This window comes from Coenobita brevimanus, chromosome 41 (assembly GCF_032717465.1).
Source record: "Coenobita brevimanus isolate Jiangsu-jjx chromosome 41, ASM3271746v2, whole genome shotgun sequence".
Classification (NCBI taxonomy): Eukaryota; Metazoa; Arthropoda; class Malacostraca; order Decapoda; family Coenobitidae; genus Coenobita; species Coenobita brevimanus.
In genome coordinates, this window is record NC_136994.1 from 1,733,693 (window position 1) to 1,750,289 (window position 16,597).

General features: G+C 53.5%; 2 protein-coding genes and 2 pseudogenes across 2 annotated transcripts; 2 read left to right on the top strand and 2 right to left on the bottom strand.

The window, feature by feature from the left end:
• Positions 1-9,337, top strand: part of LOC145397461 (uncharacterized) — a 44,330-nt pseudogene extending 34,993 nt beyond the window's left edge.
• A 101-nt stretch (positions 9,338-9,438) lies between these two features.
• Positions 9,439-10,656, top strand: LOC145397462 (uncharacterized; annotated as a pseudogene).
• A 156-nt stretch (positions 10,657-10,812) lies between these two features.
• LOC145397464 (uncharacterized) lies at positions 10,813-13,557 on the bottom strand. Its single transcript, XM_080270521.1, is given in 7 exon segments — positions 10,813-10,953; positions 11,846-11,877; positions 12,186-12,313; positions 12,446-12,524; positions 12,810-12,954; positions 13,296-13,371; positions 13,436-13,557. Coding segments are annotated over 7 exon segments (723 nt in total).
• A 946-nt stretch (positions 13,558-14,503) lies between these two features.
• LOC145397465 (uncharacterized) lies at positions 14,504-16,155 on the bottom strand. Its single transcript, XM_080270522.1, is given in 5 exon segments — positions 14,504-14,675; positions 14,919-15,018; positions 15,452-15,552; positions 15,593-15,739; positions 15,932-16,155. Coding segments are annotated over 5 exon segments (744 nt in total).
• Between the last annotated feature and the right edge of the window lie 442 nt (positions 16,156-16,597).

Genomic DNA, 16,597 nt, shown 5'->3' on the forward strand with positions numbered 1-16,597 from the left:
ATCCTTCACATACCTTTTGAATTCGAACATAACGTATTAATATAATATACTATAACAGTAGCCGTGTGTGTGTGTGTGTGTGTGTGTGTGTGTGTGTGTGTGTGTGTGTGTGTGTGTGTGTGTGTGTGTGTGTTTTGGGCAGCCAAAACTACACATTCAAATTGCACCCAAATTGGCACATGAATCGCGAAAACTTCGCTGATGTGAAAAAACTTCATCCCATTACGATTGAAACTCTTTTACTATATTTAATGAGCGATCAATTTTTGCCCAAAAAAAGCCACTCCCGACTTAAGTGTGTGAAATTAGGGTTGCGTTCACCGTATAATTTTTGATGGCTTTCTCGATTGATGATTTTTTATTAGAATTAAGAGCGATCAAAGTTTGGTTCAGAAAGCAGTTCATTCGGTACCGGGACTTTTAATAATCGAGTCTACCCGAGCCATGTGCCACGACCCTATATTTTTAGATGATCACAGCTGCCGAATTGAGCGTTTTTACTGTGCATTTCCCGCGCTGTTGCCTTGTTGGTTGTTAGACTAGAACAGTACATAAACATGACTCAGATTACCTGAAATGATATCAATGTGCGCGCGAAGCACGAGGAAACAAGTGAGAAGCACGAGGAAACGAGTGCAAAGCACGAGCAAGCGAGCGTGCAGCTCGAGAGCCATCCGCAGGAGCAAGTGCAAGAGGGCCTGAAGGGCCCACGGACACTTGTTTAATACTATTACGATAGTCCATTAACAATTTCCACCGTACTATATTTTAAGTAAAAGTGTTGTATACGTAAGCGTTAGTGGACGATGTTTTATACCACAGAAATATAGTAACCACAGCTTTCATTAAATTAAAACTCATTTCAGCTGTTCAAATTATTCCACACATTGAAGCAACATCGTGTGATCCTACTGCAACCCCTACCCTGCCCTCACACAGCATCCTCAAACACACCCCACTGGCGTCTTCCTCATTACTTAGAGCTTCTGGAAGTGACAGCACATCAACTCTCCTTGTCTGTCTGTAATAAGCCACCTCCACGCTCAGTTACCAGCAACTTCAGGCTGACAGAGAGAGAGAGAGAGAGAGAGAGAGAGAGACCAATTAACAAACAAATCCACTCTGCACTCCCTCTTCTTCTCTGATTAATGTTTGATGCTCCACCGTGGCTTCTGTCCCCCTACTCCCCCTCCTTGTCCTGTCCTACCTCCAGTCTGTTTCCTGGCTCTCCAGTTATTCTGGTTAATTGCTGTGGACTTCGTGCCTCACGTCTCTAATCATATACTCCTTGTTTATCCTACCGCTTGATTGGTTCGTGTTCATCCTGTTCTCTGTTCCCTGGTTCATGCTCATTTCATTTCTCCGTTTGCAATATTCCTGAGTTTGCTTCGTACTCCATATTTGTACCCACTTTCCTGTTCCTTGATTCATGTTCATTTCATCCCTACCTGTCTTTCGTATTCCTGTCCATTGCCTCTCATTCAGCCCCTGTTACTCTTTCTGTACCCCTGTTTATTATTTTAATTCTCTCTTCCATCCGTAGTCTGTTTTTCTTTGCTTTTCTTTGTCCTCTTCGTTTTCCCCCCTCCCTCTTTCTTACTCCTGTCATATCGCAATTCGATTTTTTTTTTTTCTGCTAAATAATCTCTCCGTTTTATTACTTCCTTCCTCATCTTCTTCCAACTCTTGCTTTCTCCTCTCGTCCTCATCTCTCTCTCTCTCTCTCTCTCTCTCTCTCTCTCTCTCTCTCTCCACAATCCTGCGCCTCCCGTCCTTCCCGTCCCTTCAAGCAGTGAAAGGGACAGGAGTTAGTGGGGACCAGCTCGACGCTCAATACTGCATGGTGGTCCTCTATCACTAGCGACCCCTGACCGTGCTGGTGTCTGGGGTTAATGCTTCAGGCCGCTGTGTGCAGTGCATCCCTCGCAGCATTCTATTTAGTGGGAGCGGCTGGGGATTGTAGTCTAAATTATATTGAAATCGATTTTTCAGTGTGTGAGGAACTTCCCAGTAGAGCTGCTTGTTTCTTGGGACTAGTTCAGCGTTAATACTCTACAGCGACGTATTCGTTACTTGAATACAGTCACACAGCAGGGGATAATGTTCAACGTGGGAAGAAGATAAAGTAGTAAAAGGGTAAATGTCGCCCACAACAACCCTTCCAGTTAGAAAAGTCGGTCTTAAAATGAAATCATTTGTGGTTGAAGCAAGAAATGGGCGCAGTATTGAGTTAAAAGAAGTAAAGAAATAGTTGAACTGATGGAAACAACATGAAGTTCACAGACTGTACCAAGGCGAACGTCTTTAGTTTTCATTCTAATTATAATTCTTTTTTTCCAATACAGTGTTTGTTCTGTAAATTCCTGCGTGTGTTTTCATAAATTCTATCAAGTCCTTGTCTGCCTGTCTATGTGCTATGTTCAGACAACGAACTCTAGTCTGACCCAAACCGACTCCGGCGTAGGGAAGAGTCGCAAAAACTCAAGTAGGGGCGATGCGTATATTTCAAAGTGACATGACTTAGCACAGTTTACCCTTGCAATTCATACACGGTATAGACAGTATACACTACACAGCACAGACAGAGGACACCCGAGTACACGGCACATTCTGTACGTATTTTGAACGAGGAGACTAGCTAATATTCAACATACTCTGATCTCGCATGCCACCTTCAATTCGCTTACAAGCCGGACGTTCTAGAAGTCTTCCTCTGCGATTGCTTGCTACTTTTGCAGCGGAATATGCATTGGTCGAAATTATATGTGATTGTCACAATGTATTTGTCGTTCATACAGTATCATTCATATCTGAGGAGAGAGAGAGAGAGAGAGATTTACAAGGGAAGGAACATAAGGAGAGGCAGTAAGATAGAGATTTTTCGTAATGGGTAATAAAATTTTAGTTGTTATTGTTGTTGTCTGTGGATGTGTGTGTGTGTGTGTGTGTGTGTGTATGTGTGTGTGTGTGTGTGTGTGTGTGTGTGTGTGTGTGTGTGTGTGTGTGTGTGTGTGTGTGTGTGTGTTTTGTGTGTTTTGTGTGTTTGTGTGTGTGTGTGTGTGTGTGTGTGTGTGTGTGTGTGTGTGTGTGTGTGTGTGTGTGTGTGTGTGTGTGTGTGTGTGTGTCTGTCTGTCTGTCTGTCTGTGTCTGTGTCTGTGTGATTAAATATCTAAATTTCAAACACCTTTCACTGGCAGGCAAGCTTCAGCTTGTGTGTGTGTGTGTGTGTGTGTGTGTGTGTGTGTGTGTGTGTGTGTGTGTGTGTGTGTGTGTGTGAATTTATAACTTAAACACCAGTTAGGCAAGCTTCAGTTGGTGTGTGTGTGTGTGTGTGTGTGTGTGTGTGTGTGTGTGTGTGTGTGTGTGTGTGTGTGTGTGTGTGTGCGTGCGCGCTATTGCGCGCGCACGCAAGCACACACCACATTCAACACCACCATCAACTGAAGCTTGCCTGCATCTACACGGTGTTTAAGTTATAAATTCTTACACACACATACACACACACGCCAACTGAAATTTTTTACCCAACACGAAAAGTCCTTCTATCTTATCTCTGCATAGGGAAGTTCCACTTTTGAAGTTTTGAGTCTTGTATCAGGCTGCCTTCTCTCCATCCCTTACACAACACTGCCCAATCACCGCCCAGTGACCCGTTTCAGTGTCACGGGGTATCCAGGTTTTAGGCAGGGCTCATTTTTATCTAGGTACTGTTTATTAAGAATAGTCTTGAAAGCTTTTGAAACACAGGATGTTAAAGCAATTGGGCGATAGTTAGAGGGCAGGGAATGGTCACCCTTCTTTGGGACAGACTGAATGAGAGCAAACTTCCAGCAAGAAGGAAAGATGCAAGCTGAGAGGTAAAGGCAAAAATGGTTACCTAGGAAGGGTGTAAGCACAGATGCGCGGTTCTTAAGGACAACAGGAGGGACCCCATCATGCCCATATGGCTTGTTGGTATTAAAGTCAGTGATGGCAGAAAATATGTAAGCTGAAGAAATTTTAATGTCAGAAACGAGGAAGTCAGAGGGGGGGAAAACATGAAGGTACAACACTGGAATCGTGTAAGGAGGAATTGGAGGAAAAAATCTGAGCAAATATATCTGCTTTATCAGTAAAGAAATAGCTACAGAGCCATCAGAGTGGAAGAAAGGAGAGAAGGATGATAAGGTAAAGTTATTAGAAATGTTTTTGGACAGGTGTCCAAAGGAACAGGAAGAATTCGGGTTGGAACATTGAGAGCACTTATTACGGATTAAATTTTTAGCTGAGCGAACAAGAGACTTAACACGATTCCAGGCAGAAACTTAAAAATGATGAGATTCAGGAGTGGGTTGGCTCTGGTACCTTTAGTAGGACTTCTCTTTGTTTTGGAAAGCATAAGAACAACCGTGATTAAACCATTTTTTTTTTTTTTTTTTTTTTTTTGCATTAGTTAAGTGATATGAGAAAGGAATGTATGCTTCTATTCCAGAGACAGTAACCTCAATAATGCACATGGCACACTCAAATGGCTCTCAGCCATAGAGGCAATAATCATTCCAAGGAAAATCAAAGTAGTACTGCCCGAGGGCCTCCCAATCAGCAACTCCAAAGTGTCACAACCGACATTTCTTTGGAGGGTTCACAGACCATAACGGAACAATAGGAGAGGTTAAGGTGATAAGGTTGTGATCTGAGGAGCCCAATGGAGAGGAAAGCTTTACAGTGTAAGCAGAAGGATTAGTTGTAAGGAAGAGGTCAAGTATGTTGGAACTCTTCCCAAGGCGGTCAAGGATACTGGTAGATGCTGTGCAAGCTGCTCTAGGTCATTAAAGATTGAACAAATTAGGCCTTGTTCATCAACTTCATCAGAGAAAGGAGAGGAGAGCCAAAGTTGGTGGTGAACGTTGAAATCTCCTAGTATGGAGATTTCAGAGAAAGAAGAAATGGATAGGATGTGTTCCATCGTGGAAGGAAGAGTCGACGAATTTTTTAGAGTCAGTAGAATTAGTTGATAAGTAAACAGCACAGATATATATAGTCAGAGAACGACAAGAAAGCCGAAGTCAGAGAGTAACGAATTCAGAAGGATCAAGTTCAAGAACATGAGAACAAGATAAGTCGTTGCATACTGTACGTATATGCAACAGCCACCTTTGGCTTTGAGACGAATATAGAGAAAGTACGAGGATACAGAAAAGAGTTTGCTATCAGTTCCCTCAGACAGCTGAGTCTCAGTTGGAAAAGAGAGTGAGGTTTAGAGGAGAGGTGGTGCTCAACAGAAAGGAAGTTAGAGAAAAGGCCATGAATTATTGCAGAAATAAAGACGTGAGTCAGACAGTGGTTCCAGGCATCTCGCTGGGTCATCACCAGGAAAGGGGCGGATGGTGAAGGCATTTATGGTCTCCCCCCCCCTCCCCGGGGATACCGAGGCTTGGTTAAACAACTCTATCTTGGTTGAATTTTGAATAGGATGTGTAGTGTGTAATGTGCATGTAGTTTGGTGTTGACAGAGAAAATTTTATTGGAGGGTATGCTGGGCTACTCTCTGTGTTACTGAAACACTGAAAATTTTCAGTAAAGGGGGATGATTAGGAAGTATTCCTGAGGGCTAATGATACGAGAGCTCCAGCTCTCCCTGTCACCAGCTTTCCTTCCACCTTGGGAGTACAGTCCTGCTCGACTGGTGCTACAGTTGATGGGTTCAGGAGACATCGCACCCACATTAGTGTTACGAATGCGCGGCCCCATGCACGCACGAAAGGACAGACCAATCACTTAATGCCTCCTGCACCATAGGTGGGCGTAGGTTTAAAAATACAGAAAACAAACTGGAGTAATAAGGACTGAATAGGCAAAATCATTCTGCTGCTTGAAGTAAAACTTAAATTTACCCTATCCTTCTGTTGGTATTAGTGGTATAACTATAATTACTCATATTACTATTATTATTATTATTATTACTGTACTTATTATTGCTTCTTATTACTATTATTGTGATTGCTATTATTATTGCTCTTATTTTTGCTATGATTTTTACTCCTATAATTACCCCTACAATGACTCCTACAATTGCTATTACAGTTATTACAATTACTAACTACATGTTCATTTTCAGATAACTTTTGACCAGGATAGCTAAAGGAGGAGTGAGGACAACAGGAGACAAGAGGACAGAAGAGAAAGCCAGGAGGTGGGACACAAGAATATGGCAGCTGCAATATCACCTCAATTATAATCATCACAATCACCACTACCCGCCCACCACCACCACCACCACTAATCACCATCACCATAACTACCAGTAATAATCATCACCACCACCACCACCACCATCACCACCACCACCATCACCACAACCACCACAACAACTCCTACTAATCGCCATCACCACCATTCCATTATCACCACCACTTCCCCCATCATCATCATCACTATCAATAACCGCCACCACCACCACCATTAGGAATCACGATCACCATTAATAATTACCATCACCACCACCACTGCTAATCGCCATCACCACCACCACGCCATCATTACTACCACCTCCACCTCCACCATTGTCGTTAGTCGTCCGTCAATCAGTCATTCATCAGTCAATAATTCATCAATTAATCAATCAGTCATTCATCATCCATCAATCATTCATTATTCATCAAATAATCATTGAGCAATCAATCATTCATCATTTATCAATCAATCAATTATCATTCATCAAGCATTCACCATTCATCAAGCATTCATGATTCATCAGTCAATCATTCATCAATCAATCACTCATCATTCATCAATCAGTCATTCATCATTCATCAATCAGTCATTCATCATTCATCAATCAGTCATTCATCATTCATCAACCAGCAAGCCAGCAAGTCAGCCAGAAAGCCAGCCAACAAGAAAGCGCCTCCATCCATCCATCCATCCGTCCATCCATCCATCCAGCCAGCAAACAAGCCACCAAATCAGAAAGTGAGCAAGCATGCCAGCCAGTGAGGCAGAAAGCCAGGCAGCCAGCCAGCCAGCCAGCCAGCCAGCCAGCCAGCCAGCCAGGTAGTCATTCCGCAAACAATCCTGACTGAAAGCCAGGCAGCTAGGCAGCCAACAAACCAACCAGCCCAGCAGCCAAAAAGCCAGCCTACCAGGCAGCTAGCAATATAGCCCACCAGCCAGCCAGCCTACAAGGCAGCCAACCTGCAGCCAGCCAGCCAGTCAATCAGCCAGCCAGTCAATCAGCCAGCCAGTCAGACAGCCAGCCAGCAAGCCAGTCAGGCAGCAAACCAGCCAGCCAGCTTGCCAACAAGTGAGCCAGGTAGCCAGGCTGACAGCCTGGCTACCTGGCCGCATGGCTTGCTGGGTGCATGGCTGCCTTGCTGGCTGTTTGGCTGGCTGGCTGCTTCACTTGGTGGCCAGCAGCCAGGCTTTGTGGCTAGCTGGCATTCTGGCTGGCTGGCCGGCAGGCTGGCTAGCAGACTAGCTGGCTGCCTTGCTCTCTGGATTCTTGTCTGGCTGAATGGCTCACTGGTTTGCTGGCTGCATGGCTGCCTTGCTGGCTGGTTGGGTGGCTGGCTGGCTGGCAGGCTGGGTGGGTGGGTGGGTGGGTGGGTGGCTGGTTGGCTGGCTGCCTGGCTTAGTGGCTGGCTGACTGCCTGGCTGGCTTGTTCGGTGGCTGGCTGGTTGCATGGCTGGTGGGCTGCCTACCTTTGCTGGCTGACTGGATGGATAGCTACCTAGCTTCCTGCCTGCCTGGCTGACTGCCTGCCTGCCTGATTGGCTGGCTAGCTGATTGACTGGCTGGCTAGTATGTTGGCTGGCTGGTTGTATGGCTGGCTGTCTGGCTGGTTGGTTGCCTACCTTGTGCCTGGTGTCGAGTGGTTTAGAGTTCTTACATAACCCCCAATTTGTATTTTTATAAATATAAGCTGTGGTCAATATACCATCTACCTATCTTTATATCTATCTGGCTACCGGGCTGGCTTCTGGCTAACTTGCTGGTTGACTGGCTGGCTGGCTGGCAGGCTGGCTGGCTGGCAGGCTGGCAGGCTGGCTGATTGGCAGGCTGGCTAGCAGACTAGCTGACTGCCTGGTTCTCTGGCTGCCTGGCTGGTTGGCTGGCTAGCTGGCTGTCTCACTTGGTGGCCAGCAGCCAGGCTTTGTGGCTAGCTGGCATTCTGGCTGGCTGGCCGGCAGGCTGACTAGCAGACTGGCTGGCTGCCTTGCTCTCTGGCTGCCAGTCTGGCTGAATGGGTCACTGGCTTGCTGGCTGCATTGCTGTCTTGCTGGCTGGTTTGGGTGACTGGCTGGCTGGCTGATTAGGTGGCTAGCTGGCTGGTTGGCTGGCTGGCTGGCTGGTTGACTAGTTGGCTGGCTGGCTGGCTGGTTGACTAGTTGGCTGGCTGGCTGGCTGGTTGACTAGTTGGCTGGCTGCCTGTCTTAGTGGCTGGCTGACTGCCTGGCTGGCTTGTTCAGTGGCTGCTGGTTGCATGGCTGGTGGGCTGCCCACCTTGCTGGCTGATTGGCTGGATGGCTGCCTAGCTGCCTGCCTGAGTGCCTGCTTGAATGGCTGGCTAGCTGATTGACTGGCTGGCTAGCTGATTGACTGGCTGGCTAGTATGTTGGCTGGCTGGCCGGCAGGCTGGCTAGCAGACTGGTTGGCCGCCTTCCTCTCTGGTTGCCTGTCTGGCTGAATGGCTCACTGGCTTTCTGGCTGGTTAGGTGGCTGGCTGACTGGTTGGCTAGCTGACTGGTTGGCTAGCTGGTTGGCTGGCTGGTTGGCTGGCTGGTTGGCTGGCTGGCTCGCTGGCTGGTTGGTGGGGTGGCTGGCTGGCTGGCTGGCTGGCTGACTGGCTGGTTTGCTGGCTGACTGGCTGGCTGCCTGGTGTGCTGACTGGCTGCTTGGCTGGCTGGCTGACTGAGTGGCTGACTTTCTGCCTTGCTGGTTGACTGGCTGGCTGGCTGGCTGGATGGCTGGCTGCCTGCCTGGCTTGCCTGCAGGATGGCTAGCTGGCTGGCTGGCTGCCTGTCTGGCTTGTTGGCTGGCTGGCTTGTTGGCTGGCTGGCTTGTTGGCTGGCTGGCTTGTTGGCTGGCTGGTTGGCTGGCTGGCTGGCTGGCTGGCTGGCTGGCTAGCTGGCTGACTGGCTGGCTGGCTGGCTGGTTGGCTGGCTCTCTGTCTGGCTGAATGGCATGCTGGCTGGCATGCTGGCTGGCTAGCTGGCTGCATGTTGACTGGCTGGTATGATGGCTGGCAGCCTGGCTGGCTCGATGCCTATGGGGCTTGCTGGTTGGCTGGCTGGGTGCTTGTTGGGTTGGCTGGCTGGCTGGCTGGCTTTCTTGCAGGCTGACTTGCAGGCTGTCTGACTGGCTGGCTGCCTGGTAGGCTGGCTACTTAACTAGCTCACTCGTTAGCTGGCTGGCTGGCTTGGCTGATTGGCTGGCTGGCTGATTGGCTGGCTGTCTATATGGCTGGTTGGCTGGCTGGCTGCTGGGCAGGATGTCTGTCTGTCTGTCTGTCTCTGTTGGCCTGTCTGGTTGGCTGGCTGACTGGCTGGCTGGCATCCTGGCTGGCTGGCTGGCTGCTTGGCTTGCTTGCTGCCTGTCTGGCTAGCTGGCTGACTGGCTGGCTGGCTGGCTGGCATCTTGGCTGGCTGGCATCTTGACTGGCTGGCATCTTGCCTGGCTGGCTGCTTGGCTGTTTTGCTTCCTAGCTGGCTAGCTGGCTGTCTGGCAGGCTTGCTGGCTGGCTTGCTGGTTAGCTACCTGGCTGCCTGGCTTCATGGCTGGCTCCTTTGCTGGCTTCCAGGTTGAGGGCATGGCTGTCTGGCTGTCTGACTTCCTGGGTAGCTGATTGGCTGGGTGGCTGGGTGGCTGGCTGGCTGGCTGGCTGCCTGGCTAGCTGGTTGGCTGGCTAGGTGGTTGGCTGTCTGGCTGGCTAACTGTCTGTCTGGCTGGCTGGCTGCCTTCACTGCCTGGCTGCCTGGTGGTCTGGCTGGCTTGCTGCCTGGCTGGTTACCCGGTTGGATCTCTGGTTGCCTTCCTGGCTGACTTTCTGTCTGGCTGGTTGACTGGCTGGCATCTAGGCTGGCTGGCTGGCTAGTTGGCTGCCTGGCTGCCTTGATAGCTGGCTGCCTGGCTGCATGGTTGGCTGACTGCCTGATGTGTCTGACTTCCTTTCTGGCTGGCTGGCTAGCTGGCCTGCTGGCAGTTTGGCTGCCCGCCTGTCTGTCTGCTTGATGGCTGGTTGTCTAGCTGGCTGGCAGGCCTGCTGGCTGCTTGGCTGACTGAATGCCTGGCTGGCTTGGTGGTTGGCTGGCTGGCTGGTTGGCTGGCTTGCTTGCTGGTTAGCTGGCTGGTTGGCTGGCTTGCTTGCTGGTTAGCTGGCTGGTTGGCTGGCTTGCTTGCTGGTTAGCTGGCTGCCTGGCTGGCTATATGACTGGCTGGTTTCCTGGTTGACTGGCTAGCTTGCTGGCTGGGTGCTTGGGTTCCTGGCTTTTTGGCTAGTTGGTTACCTGACTGGCTGGCTGGGTGGTTGCCTGGCTGAATCCATGACTGACTGACTAGCTGGCCGGCTGGCTGGCTGGCTGCCTGGTTGGCTGGCCTCCTGGCTGACCGGTCTCCTGGCTGGCTGGCTGGCAGTCTCGTTGTCTGGCCGGCTGGCTAGCTGCCTGGCTGGCTGGTGAGGTGCCTGCATGGCTGACTGGCATGCTAGTTACCTGGCTGGCTGGTTGACTGGATGATTGGCAGCAATCTGCCTGGCTGGCTGGTTGGCTGGCTGGGTATCCACCCAACCAGCCAGTAAGCCAGCCAGCAAGCCAGCATGCTAACCGTCCAGCCAACTAGCCAGCATACCAGCCAGCCAGGCATCCAGCCAGCCAGGCATCCAGCCAGCCAGCCAACCAACCAGACAGGCAGCCAGCCAGCATGCAAGCCAGCCAGCATGATAGCCAGCCAGCCAGCCAGCCTGCCAACCAGCCAGCCTGCCAGCCAGCAAGCATTCTAGCTGGCCAGGAACATTAGAGCCAACTAGCATGCCAGCTAGCTAACATGCCAGCCAGCCAGTCAGCATGCCAGCCAGCTAACATGCCAGCCAGCCAGTCAGCATGCCAGCCAGCTAACATGCCAGCCAGCCAGTCAGCATGCCAGCCAGCCAGCAGGCAAGCCAGTGAGCCAGCCAACCAGCCAGCCAGGCAGCAAGCCATCATATCAGCCAGCTAGGCAGCTAGCAAGCCAAAAATCATTCCAGCCCAACAGGCAGCCAGCCAGCATCAAAGCCAACCAGAAAAGCCAGCCAGCATGCCACCTAGCCAGCATCCAAGCCAGCAAGCCAGCCAACATGCATCCCAGGCAGTAAGGCAACCAGCCAACCAGCCAGTAAGCCATCCAGCCAGCCAGCCAGCACGCCAGGCATCCAGCCAGTCAGCCAGAAAACCAGTATGGCAGCCAACCAGATAGCACGTTAGCACCCCAGGCAGCTTGCCAGCCAGCCAGCATGCCAAATAGCCTCGCAGCATGCTAGCCAGCCAGCATGCCATGCAGCCAGACAACCAGTCAGCATGCCAGCCAGCCAGGCATCAAGCCTGCATGACAGCCAGTCAGCAGCGAGACAGCATGCCAGCCAAGCAACCAGCCAGCCAGCCAGCCAGCCAGCCAGAGAGAAAGCCTGCATGCTAAAAGCCAGCAGCATGCCAGGCAGCATGCAGCCAGACAGACAGCAAGCCAGCCTGCATGCCAACCAGCCAGGCAGCATCCCAGCCAGGAAGCCAGCCAGGAAGCCGGCAAGTCAGCATGCCAGCCAGCCAGGCAGCAAGCCCTCATGTCAGCCAGTCAGGCAGCCAGACAACCAGAGAGCATGCCAGCCAGGCAATCAGCCAGCCAGCCAGCCAGCCAGTCAGCAAGCCAGCCTGCATGCCAACCAGCCAGGCAGCATGCCAGGCAGCCAGGCAACCAGTCAGCATGCCAGCCAGCCAGGCAGCAAGCCTGCATGTCAGCCAGTCAGGCAACCAGACAGCCAGACAGCATACCAGCTAGGTAATCTGTCAGCCAACCAGCCAGGCTGCCAGTCAACAACCTAGCCAGCAGGCTAGCCAGTCAGCCAGCCAACATGCCAGGCAGCCATCCACCCAGTCAGCCTGCCTACTAGGCAGGCAGCAATCCAGCATGTCAGCCAGCCAGCTAGCCAGACAACATGCCAGCCAACCAGGCACGCAGCCAGCCAGCCAGCATGCCAGCCAGCCGGCATGCCAGCCAGCCAGCATGCCAGCCAGCCAGCATGCCAACCAGCCAGCATGCCAACCAGCCAGCATGCCAACCAGCCAGCCAGCATGCCAGCCCGCCAGCCTGCCAGCATGCCAGCCAGCCAGCCTGCCAGCATGCCAGCCAGCCAGCATGCCAGCCAGCCAGCATGCCAGCCAGTCAACCAGCATTCCAGTCACTCAGGCAGCCACCTAGCCAGCCACTATTCAAGCCAGCCAGGCAGCTAGCCAGCCAGCCAGCATGCCAGCCCACCAGGAAGCCAGCCAGCCAGCCAGCCAGCCAGTATGCCAGTCAGCTAGTCACCATGACAGCATGCCAGGCAGCATCCTAGCCAGCATGACAGCCAGCTAGCCAGCCAGCAGCATTCCAGCCAGCCAGCCGACCTGCTAGCTAGGCAACAAGCCAACCAAGAAGCAACCCAGCCACTCAGCATGCCGGCAAGCCAGCCAGTCAGCCAGAATGACAGCCAGCAGCCAGAGAGCCAAGCAACCAGATGACAGTCTACCTGCCAGCCAGAAAGCCAACCAGCTAGGCAAACAGCTAGCTAGCCAGCCAACCAGCCAGCCAGCATGTCAGCCACCAACCCAGCCTGCCAGCCAGCATGCCAGCCAGCCAGCCAACCATCCATCCAGCCAACCTGTTACCCAGCCAGTCAGCATGCCAGCCAGCCATCCAGCCAGCATGCCAGCCACCCAGCCAGGATCCATGCCAGCCAGCCACCCAGCCTGCCTGCCAGCCAGCATTCCTGCAAGCCAGCATCCCAGCTATACAGCATGCCAACCAGACAGCATGCAAGCAATCCAGACAGCAAGGCAGCCATCCATCAAGCCAGCAAGACTGCCAGCCAGAATGACAGCCAGCCAGAATGCCAGACAACGAGCATGCCTGCAAGCCAGCATGCCTGCAAGCCAGCCAGATAGCATGCCTGCCAGCATGCCAGCCAGCCAGCATACCATACCAGCCAGTCAGCATGTCACCAAGCCTGCATGCTAGTCACCCAGCATGCCAGTATGACATCCAGCCAGCATGCCAGCAAGCCACCAAGCCAGTCAGCATGCCCGCCCACCAGCCAGCCAACCAGTTAGCCAGCCAGCCAGCCTCCCAGCCATCATGCCAGCCAGCCAGCCACCCACCCAGATAGCCTGCCAACAAGGCAGGCAGCAATCCAGCATGTCAGCCAGCCAGTATGCCAGCCAGGCAAGCAGCCAGCCAACAAGCCAGCATGCTACCCAGCCAACATGCCAACCAGCCATCCAGCATGCCAGCCAGCCAGCTTGCCAGCCAGTCAGGCAGCTATCCATCCAGCCAACATTCCAGCCAGCCAGCATTCCAGCTAGCCAGGCAGCCAGCCAGCCAACCAGCATTCCATTCAGTCAGGTAGCCCCCTAGCCAGCTACCATTCAAGCCAGCCAGCCAGCCAATATGCCAGCCAGCCAATATGCCAGCCAGCCAACCACCATGCCAGCCAACCACCATGCCAGTCAGATAGTCAGCATGCCAACCAGAGGGAAAGTGAGCAAGCCAGTATGCCAGACAGCATGCCAACATGCCAGGCATAATCCCAGCCAGCATGACAGCCACCTATCCAGCCAGCCAGTCAGCAAGCCAACCGGCCTGCCAGCCAGGCAAGAAGCCAACCAGGAAGCAACCTGGCCAGCCAACATGCCAGCCAACCAGCCAAAAAGACAGCCATCCAGCCAGCCAGACAGCCAGCCAGCCAGGCAGCCAAGCAGCCAGCCAGAAAGTCAATGAGCCAGCCACACAGCTAGCTAGCCAGCCAACCACCGACCCAGCATGCCAGCCACCCAGCCAGCCAGCATGCCAACCACCAAGTCATGCAGCCAGAATCTGTGCCAGCCAGTCACCCAGCCTGCCTACCAGGCAGCAGGCCAGCCAGGCAGCATACCAGCCAGCCAGCATGTCAGCAAGCCAACCAGCAAGGCAGCCATCCATCCAGCCAGCAAGACTGCCAGTCAGCATGAGAACTAGTCAGCATGCCAGGCAGCCAGCATGGCTGTAAGCCAGCATGCCTGCCAGCATGCCAGCTAGCCAGCATGCCAGCCAGCCAGCATACCATGCCAGCCAGAATGCCAGCAAGCCAACAAGCCAATTAGCATGCCCTCCAGCCAGCCAGCCAGCAAGCCAGCATCAAAGCCAACAAGCCAACCAGCCAGCCAGCATCACAGCCAGCCAGCATCACAGCCAGCAAGCCAGCCAGCATGCCAATCAGTTTAATAGCTAGCCAGCATACCAGCTAGCCAGACAGCACGCCAGTCATCCAGCCAACCAGCCAGCCAGCCAGCCAGCATGCTTGCCAGGCAGTAAGGTAGCCATCCATCCATCCAGCCAGCCAGCCATCCAGCCAGCTACCCAGCCAGCCAGCCATCCAGCCACCCAGCCAGCCAGCCAGCCAGCCAGCCAGCCAGCTAGCCACCCAGCCAGAAAACTAGTATGGCAGCCAGCCAGACAGCACGCTAGCAGCTTGCCAGCCAGCCAGCATGATAGCCTGTCAGCCAGGCAGGCAGCCAGCCAGCCAGCATGATAGCCAGTCAGCCAGGCAGCCAGCAACCAAGTATGATAGGCAACCGGCCAGCCAAGCAGCGAGACAGCTAGCCAACATGCCAGCCAGAAAGCCAACCAGCCAGCCAAACAGCTAGCTAGTCAGACAACCAGCCAGCCAGCCAACCACCCATCCATCCATCCATACATCCAGCCCCCCAGCCAGCCACCCAGCCACCCAGTATGCCAGTCAGCATGCCAGCCAGCCACCCAGCATACCATCCACCCAGCTAGACAGGATTCATGCTAGCCAGCCAACTGGCCTGCCTGCCAGCCAGCCAGCATGCCAGCTAGACAGCATGCCAACCAGAGAGCATGCCAACCAGACAGCATGCCAACCAGACAGCATGCCAGCAAGCCAGCCAGCCAGCCAGCCAGCAAGACTGACAACCAGCATGAGAGCCACCCAGCATACTAGCTAGCCAGCATGCCTGCAAGCCAGGAGGCCAGCCAGCCAGGATGCCTGCAAGCCAGCAGGCCAGCCAGATAGCATGCCTGCCAGCATGCCAGCTAGCCAGCATGCTTGCAAGCCAGCCTGCCAGCTAGATATCATGCCTGCCAGCATGCCAGCTAGCCAGCATACCATACCAGTCACCCAGCATGCCAGGCAAGCAGCATGCCAGCCTGCCAGTATGACATCCAGCCAGCATGCCAGCAAGCCACCAAGCCAGTCAGCATGCCCGCCCACCAGCCAGCCAACCAGTTAGCCAGCCAGCCAGCCTGCCAGCCATCATGCCAGCCAGCCACCCACCCACCCAGACAGCCTGCCAACAAGGCAGACAGCAATCCAGCATGTCAGCCAGCCAGTATGCCAGCCAGGCAGGCAGCCAGCCAACAAACCAGCATGCCACCCAGCCAACATGCCAACCAGCCATCCAGCATGCCAGCCAGCCAGCTTGCCAGCCAGCATTCCAGCTAGCCAGGCAGCCAGCCAGCCAACCAGCATTCCATTCAGTCAGGCAGCCCCCTAGCCAGCTACCATTCAAGCCAGCCAGGCAACTAGCCAGCCAGCCAGCATGCCAGCCAGCCAGTATGCCAGCCAGCCAACCACCATGCCAGTCAGATAGTCAGCATGCCAGCCAGAGGGAAAGTGAGCAAGCCAGCATGCCAGGCAGTATCCCAGCCACCGTGACAGCCACCTAGCCAGCCAGCCAGTCAGCCAACCAACCGGCCTGCCAGCCAGGCAAGAAGCCAGCCAGGAAGCCACCTGGCCAGCCAGCATGCCAGCCAGCCAGCCAGCCAGAAAGACAGCCAGCTAGCCAGACAGTCAAGCAGCCAGACAGCCAAGCAGCCAGACAGCCAAGCAGCCAGACAGCCAAGCAGCCAGACAGCCAAGCAGCCAGACAGAAAGCCAACAAGCCAGGCATACAGCTAGCTAGCCAGCCAACCACCCAACCAGCATGCCAGCTAGGAAGCCACCCAGCATGCCAGCCACCCAGCAAGCCATCATACCAACCACCAAGTCACGCAGCCAGAATCTGTGCCAGCCAGTCACCCAGCCTGCTTGCCAGGCAGCAGGCCAGCCAGGCAGTAGGCCAGCCAGGCAGCTTGCTAGCCTGCCAGCATACCAGCCAGCCAGCAAACCAGCCAGCCAGCATGTCAGCAAGCCAACCAGCAAGGCAGCCATCCGTCCAGCCAGCAAGACTGCCAGTCAGCATGAGAACCAGCCAACATGGCTGCAAGCCAGCATGCCTGCCAGTGTGCCAGCTAGCCTGCATGCCAGCCAGCCAGCATACCATGCAGCTAGCATGCCAGCCAGCCAGCATGCCACCAAGCCTGCATGCTAGTCAGCCAGCATGCCAGCCAATC